Source organism: Arachis hypogaea, chromosome 1 (genome assembly GCF_003086295.3).
Source record: "Arachis hypogaea cultivar Tifrunner chromosome 1, arahy.Tifrunner.gnm2.J5K5, whole genome shotgun sequence".
Classification (NCBI taxonomy): domain Eukaryota; kingdom Viridiplantae; phylum Streptophyta; class Magnoliopsida; order Fabales; family Fabaceae; genus Arachis; species Arachis hypogaea.
The window spans coordinates 107,186,813-107,196,624 of NC_092036.1; the positions used below are offsets into that span (position 1 = coordinate 107,186,813).

General features: G+C 30.2%; 1 protein-coding gene across 1 annotated transcript; it reads right to left on the reverse strand.

Annotated features, from left to right (window-relative positions):
• Positions 1-388: 388 nt before the first annotated feature.
• On the reverse strand, positions 389-4,296 carry LOC112708029 (cytochrome P450 734A1). Its single transcript, XM_025760128.3, has 5 exons — positions 3,722-4,296; positions 2,470-2,693; positions 2,154-2,395; positions 1,613-1,991; positions 389-1,335 (listed from the first exon to the last, which is right to left on the reverse strand). Exons 1-5 carry the CDS (start codon positions 4,011-4,013, stop codon positions 880-882), a joined length of 1,593 nt encoding a protein of 530 aa, XP_025615913.1. The 5' UTR covers positions 4,014-4,296; the 3' UTR covers positions 389-879.
• Between the last annotated feature and the right edge of the window lie 5,516 nt (positions 4,297-9,812).

Sequence of the window (9,812 nt, forward strand, 5' to 3'; positions counted from 1 at the left end):
ATATATTTTTTGTTTTAAATATAATTTATATAAATAACTAATTTTTTATATATATACATAATATGATTAGTATATCTTATTTCTCCAATCAAAATTAAGATTAGGTTCTAGTTTGAAAATCACGTGCGAGACAACAGGTGTTAGTAGGAGGTGCAAATAATTATTTGTATTGTGGAGAATTTTAATCTAAGGTGGTTGGTTTTGTTTTCAGAGCTCACGGATTGTTATTGATATCGCCATCAATCACCAATTACGTACCACGCAACTTGAGTCAGGTTATGCTATTATCGTCCTTAAGCTGAGTAATTTAGCCAATTGAATTTCTGAATGAAGCAAACACTGAGACAGATACAACAAAAATACAGAGTTGTGAAGAGACAGTAGAGGATTAAAATAATAACAGGAGAACCAATGGTTGCAGTGCCAAAAGACAATCAAAGAGCCAAAAATGCATTACAAAATTACAAATCTTTGTTAATAAAAGAAAAAAAAGGAAAGGAAAAATATATAAAAAAATATGCACAAGATACACATGTTAAGTACCTCTAGGGAATTGTTAGCCACCTACTAGTTTAGTCCTATAACTCACTCACACTAGCTACATTTTGAATTGGCATAAGACACTTGGCCAATAACGAAACCAAAGCTCACATGCTAGAGTCAGTATTTTTGTAGATAAACAGGGAGAGGGCACCACCGTAATTTTGCTAACCACACATCTCTCTCAACTCTACACATATATTTATATATTTTAGGGAGAAAAAAGCCACAAGGGAGGGCTAATTTGGTCCCTAAATTGAAGGCAACATTATATACTTAATAGTTAATACTCTACACAAGCTTGCACACATATAGGATACATGGAAAGCCACAAGTGAATCACAAGCGTTGATCTTGATGATCGGTTTTGGGGAGACGGTGGAATAGGATGGGGGCCCCATACTGAGGATAGAGAAGCATGAGGACCGTTGGTGCGTGTTGATAATTTGGGGCCAACCTGAAACTAAAACGCTGGAGTATGATTGCAAGGGCTAGTTTTGTTTGTAAAACGGCGAGGTTTTGTCCGATGCATGTGCGCACACCTAGACCGAAAGGAATGAAGGCCACTGGATGCTTTGCTGCTCGGGCAACGCCTTCCGAGAAACGGCCAGGATTGAATTCGTTGACGTCGTTGCCCCATATTGCCTGATCGTGATGGACGGCCAGGATTGGAATCAAGAGCTCTGTCCCACGTGGTATCTTGTAACCACCCAAGTCCACGTCAGCTTTTGCCCGCCTTATGGTGGCTATTGTGGGTGGGTATAGCCTTAGGGACTCGTTCACAATCATGCTCAGCTGCAGGATATTAGAATTATTAAAATATTGAAAGAAGAGGCTCCATTGTTTGTTAATTGACAGAAATGACACTTGAGGGGTATAGTAAATGAGTCAAGATGCAATAGATGTTCCCTTTGGGAGGGGTAAGAAGCAGCAAAAGGTGGCAAGATTGTTTTTGAGAGGAAAGAAAAGAGAAACACAAGGGAGTGTAAGAGACAAAACATGATTTTTTGTCCAAATCCTAATAATAATCTGAATAGGAGTGGTGGGTGCCTTAATGGGGCTTGTGGCTTACCGTCTTGAGCTTGACAACATGGTCCTTGGTGGGGAGGTCACGTGATCCACACATAGAGAGGACCTCGTCACGTGCCTGCACCTGCCAGTGTGGGTGCATAGCCAGGAGGATGGTTGTCCACGTCAGCAGGTTGGATGTGGTTTGTTTCCCCGCAAAGAAGAAGCTCTTGCACTCCTCCACTATGTCATCCACCGTCACACTCACACTATTCCCATTCTTTCCCTTCCCCATCGACGCTTCTATCATCAGCCCCAACAAGTCCTTCGCCCCTTCACTACCACTATTGCTCTCTCTCCTCCTCTCTATCAGCCTCACCAACGATTTCCTTATCTTCTTCTCCAATTTCCATGATTTTATATTCCTCCTTGTTGGAAAAAATCTAATCCAAAATAAATATTCATTGTACACATACAAGTCAGCAAATAAATAATTAATTAAGTAATTTAACTTACTGTGTGTATGTATATAGTACTTAGTACTTATTATTAATTAATTTAGGAATGGAGGGAAAGATAGATAGAGTACTAGGTAGTAAATGTACCTGTAACCGGGAATGAAGACTTTTTGAAAAGCATCGGCGGCTAAGAGCATTTGTTGGGATTGAAGGCGAAAAATGGCTTTGCCATCTTCGTAGCTGCTTCCGAATGCTGTCCTGGTAATAACGTCTTCCGTTAAGCTCTGAAACAACTCGGAAACTTCGATCTCCACCTCACCTTTCTCCCCCATTTCCGACCACTTCTCCAACATCTCAACCACGCTTGTTCCCATCACCGGTATCAACAGCTGTACAAGTATATACACATTATATATCTTTATTTCAAAATTCAACTTTAATCATTCATTAATTAATTAATTACCTTGAGATTTTCCATGTGAAAAGTGGGAGAGATGATTCTGCGGTGGTGAGCCCACTTCTCTCCTTTCAGGCTCAGGAGTCCATCGCCTTCAAGCTGCTTCACAAGCGGGGGAGCTTCGTTTTTCTCATACAATTCTGACTTGGATGTGAAGATTTCACGGATAAGGTCTGGATCAGACACCGTAAGTCGAACAGTCGGTCCAAACCATACTATGAATGTTGCACCTGTATTAATTAATTAAATTTAAGTTAATTATGATTAGTTCATTCATAAGCATAATTATGTGGTATGTTATGTAGCACAAAGATGGAAGTAGCAGAGTCCCTCAAGTAGTAAGTGTCAAGTTTGCAAAAGACGGAATTGGAGCAGGAAACATTATTGACAGCCATTAGTTTTTTTCTTTTTTTTTTTTTTGGAGAGGAAGCAATGGATAGTGTACTGTAGACCCTACAGCACAGAGAGGGAAGAGGTGGGAACGAAGAAGAAGAAGACAAGTCAATTTTAAAAACGGTTACCAAACATATACAACTACATTGTCAAAATTGAATTCCTCCCATAAGAAAACAAAAGGAAGAGGACATGAGGAGAGAAAAAGAGAGCAGATGACAACTCTCCACAATGCCAACAAAGTGCACTTCCATATCATACAAATTATGGCTGTATCTGCAGCACATACAAAGTAGTGCTTAGTAATAATAATAATAATAATAAATGGGATTATTGAAAAAGGAAAAATAATAGGAAGAAGAATATGGACAAAGATTTGTATCACTGACATCCATACAGAGGGAGTCAGTAGGAAACAAATGTTGAGGCTGGTTGGATTTTGAGGGTGAGGGAGTAGTATTGGTATACTCAAGGAGAGTATTGAAAAGATAAAGGAAGAAAGAAAGAAAAAGAACAAGAGAGAAGCAGGTGGTGGAGCTAGAGTCCAAATTTGGAACTTCAACATCATGCATCAAACAGCTAGGAGAGCAGCTAGCTCAGAAAAAGAAAAAAAGCTAATTAAGAAAGCCTGAAAAGTTATTGCGAAAAAGAAGCACCGGAATAATAATATTCAGTGAGTGAGTGAGTCCCCTCCCTCTTCTAGGTAACGGGGGAAGAGAGAATCACAATCATGATCATCATGACACTGGGGGAACGCCAACTTTATTTTAATCATGAGCAAGAGGACTACTACTACTACTACTACATACATACTCTTAACTTAATATTGCATTATTAATAATGAATGAAATTGAATATACCATACCATAGATTTTCTTCCAGTGATGGTAGAAGGAGAGGACGCGAGGGAGAATGTTGTGAGAGAAAGGCATGGGTTGAGAAGAAGCCTTGAGCATCATGGAGACTAACTCCTTCACGTTACCAATGAAGAAGCGATAAGGGGGTCCTCTGATTCCTTGTCTTGAGAAATGGGCTTGAATCCTCATAGGTCTCCACCATAGGAGCACTGCCACCCTCAGCGCCACCAACACCACTACGCAACTCAACGACACCACCTTCACCCACGACAACCACAACACCACCCGTTCTTCTTCCATGAATGAATGAATGAGAGAGAGAGAGAGAGAGGAGGAGGAGGCTTTGGGTTGCTTCTTATGTAGCTATGTGTGTGTGTGTTGTGTTGTTGCTGAGTGTTAGTGGCTTGCTTGGCTTTTTAATACGCATATGGAGAGAGTAAGAGAAAGAGAAAGAGAGAGAGAGAAAGATGCAAGCAAGGCCAACGGCGTAGGGGCCGCCATTGGAATTCTTAAGGGTCAACCAATGCCACCGTTTTATAAATTTTTAATTTTAAGACCATGTTGCCCTTCTCTTTTCCCTTTTTGTATTTCCATATCCCCCTCACCTCCTTTTAACTATTTACACATTTGTCTTCTTCTTCTTTTTTTTTCTTTTTATAAACAAATTATTACGCAACTAAATTCAATATTTTTGTAAATAAGCACACACTTTAATTTTAAAGGAAAAAGGTGCAAAATAAATAATGTTGGTTGATGACAGAGGGAGAGGGAGAGGGAGCGGTGGATCAGCTGAATGTCCGTCGGCATTCAAAGTGATAAGAGTGATCCATCGTCAATACCCCATTTGGGGGGATACACTTAATTAACTAGGCAACAACTCCAAACGGTGTGCTTCTCAGATGCCTTTCAAATCTTTCGCCAATTTTCGTTAGCCTCGAATTCAACGACAACATCCTATATATCTCTCTTTGCCTTCCATAATCTTCATCCACAATTTTTCGCTGCACCTTCTACTGTGTTTTTAATTTAATTCACTTTTCTTTAGGCATGTTAGCTGCTGCATTTCGCATCTCTGTTGTGGAATCTCTTCTCTATCACTCTGACTCTATGTAAGCTCATAACTGCTGCGTTTTATCTGTAACTAGCTAGTATACATAAATTATTTTTTATTTTCAAAATTTTATAAAAATTAATTAAATTTAAAATTTAACTATTTTTTAAAATAAAAATAATAAAAACAATAAATAATAATTTTACTTGTTTTTAAAGTAGAATAATTAATCATGTTTAAGAGATAATAAAAAATTAACTAAAATAACTCAAATTTATTTTGTTTAGTATTTATTAATTATCACCACAATTAATAAATATTAAATAAGATAAATTTAAACTGTTTTTTTTACTAGCACTATCAGTAAAATAATTACTCATTAATAATATATAATTTATTATTATATTAAAATATTTACGTTAGAATCTTCTTTTTTTTTTTCAAAACTTTTTTTAAATAATATTAGTGATTAAATTTATAGACATTTTCTTATGAGTCATGAATAAAACTTTCAAACATTCTTATTCTTATATTAAAATCGATTCGAATAAGTATAATCTAACATGAAATAAAATTTATTCTTAAATTTAGTTATACTATAATAAAAAAAATTATATTTATTATATCATTAATACAAAATAAAAAACTCCCTTTTAGTATTTAATATATAATAATTAATATTTTAGATAAAATATTATTTTATTTATTAAAATCAGGATTAAATTTGAATTTTGTTCATGACATTTAAAACATCATATTTTTATACTAAATATTTTCATTCTTTCTATTTTAACTCTCTTATCAAAATTTAAATTTTTTTCCTCAAAAAGTATCCCTTCTTTCTATTATCACCTTTCTTAAAGACTGGAAATAATCATAACTGTGGTAGTTGTGGTGATAATTATATTCTTTTGGACAGAATGAGATTATTATATTAATTTAGTAGCAAAAGTGAATAAAAAAAAGAAAAAAACAATAGAACAAAATGAGACAAAAGACAATTTAATTTTAATAACCTGTTAATATATACATTATACAACTAACTATTTACTATATTTTAGACTCAAATGTAGGTGAACATCTAAAAGAAATTACTAAATAAAGATAAATTTAGTAAAAAATTGAAACAAGTAATTAAAGCTTAGACTAATAGCCTAATATGGTATTTGAAGGTGGATTACTCTCTCTATTAGAAGCATTAATGCTGAGAGCTGACAGTCACAGTTTAATTAGCTGAGCTAACGCTTTGCCTGCTAAAACTACGAAATAATTGCTTCAAACTACAATTTTGGTTTTCTTGTTCCCTTGGATAAACATGAACCCCTCCCACTAAAAGGTTGGCCAATTGGTAGGAAAATTTACTCATCTTTTTTCTAATTTTCTTGAGATTGAGTTTGCGGGAAATAAACAAACTTTACTTAAAGAGATTGTCACTTTGTCACAATTTCTTTAATTAGATTACTGATTCTGGTAATAAATTTTCAATTATGATAAGTATATACTTTAATACAAAATAATTTTATTGAATAATAAGATAAGATTTAAATATATGTTATCTAACTATTATTTACCTTGCATAATATAAAACATGATAGAATATATATATAAAATTATGAATATAACGAGTTATGGTGCATGACCCGAAATACGATATGAGATATGTAAATTTAAAATTTTTATAAGACGCGGAGACACAATATATATATATATATATATATATATATAAAATATAAAGTATTTTTTAGATAAATTGTAATAATATTTTGATATTTTATTAATATTAAAATAAATTAATTTTTTAATATTTTTAATTATATAAAATATTTTTTATTTTAATAATTAATAATATATGTTATTTTTAAATTCCTTTCAAAAATATATATTAAGATTAAAGTTAGACACGCTGAATATTTAGATGTATTTAAATGTGTTCAAATGTGTCTAAAAAAAATTGTTATTTTTTATTAAGATACTAATAGAAAATACACATGTTAGTTGGACAAGTATCATGTCCGTGTTTGATACGGAGACATACCAACTCAAAAAAGTGTCCATATTTTATAGATAATAAAAAAATAAAAATAAACGGAACAAGTTTTTATAATTTTATTTTACTCATCTGATTCATAATTAACTTTAAGTAATATATGTAATAAAAAATAACTATACATAATTTTAAAATACAAACAAAAATAATAATAAAATATAATACGAGATACATAATTAAAAATATCCGTGAAATATAAAACAACAAAAAATTAAAATTTATTACGTTCATTTCAAATTTTCAGAACTACTCATACAAAAATTGAACCTAATTCTAATACTAAAATTTGACCCTTTTAAAAATTTACGAGTTGACTCAACATAATATATATGAAATATGATAAATTATATTTCTTGTCTTTGGTATATATTTTCTATCATGAAAATTCTTCTTTTAAGATCTTGTATGTAAATATATGAAAAATATTAGGACCAATATTTTTAGTGATAAAAAGTAGAGTGTTATTTAGTATTAATTCAAATATATATAAAAACAATTTCAGTCACCTAAATAAAAAATAATTTAAACATAATAAAAAGTGTTAGTTCAAATGCGATTCTCATATATATCCTATGTAGTAATCGAATCATCACAAACTAAACATAGTATAGATTTTAAATAAATGAATAGAAAATAAAGTAAAATATTTAAATTTTAAAAACTTCCGTACTAATGCATCTCACGGTTCATTTGCGTATAACAACTAAAACATATTTAAAGTGAAATTAAACTTTATGTTAACTTCTTCAAAAAATTTTTGAATAATCCTACACATTCAAATTTTTTTATTAACTAAATTTAATTAAATTAATCTAATATAAAAAATTAATTATGACTAATATTATTTTAAGTGTTATTATTTAACATAATTAAATTTAGTTTATAAAATACTTAAATGTGCAGTATTTTTTTTTTTGTATATTGGTTTCCTATCACTGTGTGTAGATGTGGAGCTTGAATAACTAAATAAACAAAATATTAATAATTTTATTTTTATATATTTTTATTTTTAATTAAATTTTTTAGAAATAATATTAAATATATTTTGAATTATAAAATGTTTCAAAAGAAAATATTCGAATATTACAAGCATATCATAACAAAAATTTCTTCCTCCCTTCCCTTGATTTTCAATCCTACATTCAACCATACCTCTTAAATTTGTTGAGTTTTCTTGCTGCTGGCAACATGGCCAAATAATAGCATTGCCGTGTCCCATATTTTTAGCTTCCATAATAATAATATGAACATATTGTTATGCCAGCCGCCTAACCGTCAAAACAATATACTGAATATTCCAATTTTTTGTTTCTTATACAAATTGTAACCTTGGAACTATGGAAATACGTATGAGATATACCCAAAAAAGAAAACACAAATGCGTGTGGGAATATTTTTGCCACTTGGATATATTTTTCAAAATTATACCACGATTGGCGGAGGATAAAAAGGGGCTTGTTCATATTTTAGTTGAACTACTATTAATAAATAATAAGCGAATATCCAAAATTATATTAATAAATAAGTACCATTGTGATGGCTATGGCGATTTTAGATAACTATGGGGAATTTTAATTTTAAATTAAAATTATTTTTAGGTGTTTGTTTAAGTAAGTTGAGTAATTTATACAACTAAATTTTTAAGGTGATCTCTTAAATTTATGATTTTTATTATTTTAGTCTCTCAAAAATATCTATATTAATTTTCGAGATATAGTTTTGGGTATTATATTAGTTTCTAGATTTTTTTAGTGGGTTAACTACTAAAAACGCCTCCAAATTATTCAAACGCTGACAAAAATACACCTGAATTTTACTATCGACAAAAATGCCTTTAAATAATTTAAAAATACAACAAAAATACCTAACAGGAAATCTGTATTTTTAAAAAATACCTTAGAGATTGAATTTTGATGCAATTTTTTGCAAGCATGATTAAAAAAATGAGATATTATTATTCTTAAAATTTGGTAATTTTTTGCTAAATATATATTTTTTGTGAGTTTTTAAAAGTATTATTGGTTCTTAACAAAAAAATTACAAAAATATTATATACTTAACAAAAAATCACCAAATTTTAAGGATAATAATATCTCATTTTTCTAATCATGCTTGCAAAAAATCGCATCAAAATTCAATCTCTAATGTATTTTTTGAGAAATACATATTTAATGTTAGATAATCTTGCAAAAAAATTAACATTAAATATGTATTTCTCAAAAAATACATTATAAATTGAATTTTGATGCTATTTTTTGCAAACATGATTAGAAAAATGAGATATTATTATTCTTAAAATTTGGTAATTTTTTGTTAAGTATATATTTTTTTGTGATTTCTTAAAAGTATTATTGGTTGTTAACAAAAAAATTATAAAAAAATAATATACTTAACGAAAAATCACCAAATTTTAAGAATAATAATATCTCAATTTTATAATTATTCTTGCAAAAATTTGCATCAAAATTCAATTTTTAAGGCATTTTTTGAAAATATATATTTACTGTTGGATATTTTTGTTCTGTTTTTAAATTATTTAAAGGTATTTTTGTTGATAGTAAAATTCGGGTATATTTTTGTCAGCGTTTGAATAATTCGAGGACGTTTTTGGTGGTTAACCCTTTTTTTAGTATTGAATAAGCGAATTAAGTATTGAGCTGGCTTTGACTTACTATACTAGATAGTAGATATAGGACTAAACAATATTATTTCGTTTTGGTATTTAAATAAGACAAAAACGAAAAGAGAAAGAACAATTTATATGATGTCCAAATTATTATATCTTCTTTCATTCTCCAAAACGACCTCATCTTTGTCTTATTTAAGAGTTAAAATTAAAAGATCCGACTTCTCTAGAGTTATGTCACTTTAGAGAAAAAAAGTATACCATTAATTATTTTTGGATTAAGATAATAGGACTCACAAATAATAAATGTTATAAATTTTAAAATATTTAAAATATCACTTTACTATTTTATTAGTATTATCACTTTAGAAAATT

Excerpts from the sequence above, each read along its gene's own strand:
- LOC112708029 (XM_025760128.3), bottom strand. The coding sequence starts at position 4,013 with ATGGAAGAAGAACGGGTGGTGTTGTGGTTGTCGTGGGTGAAGGTGGTG. Across the intron at positions 2,694-3,721 it reads TCACTGGAAGAAAATCTATG|GTGCAACATTCATAGTATGG; the intron begins GTATGGTATATT and ends TAATTAATACAG. Across the intron at positions 1,992-2,153 it reads GTCTTCATTCCCGGTTACAG|ATTTTTTCCAACAAGGAGGA; the intron begins GTACATTTACTA and ends ATTTTGGATTAG.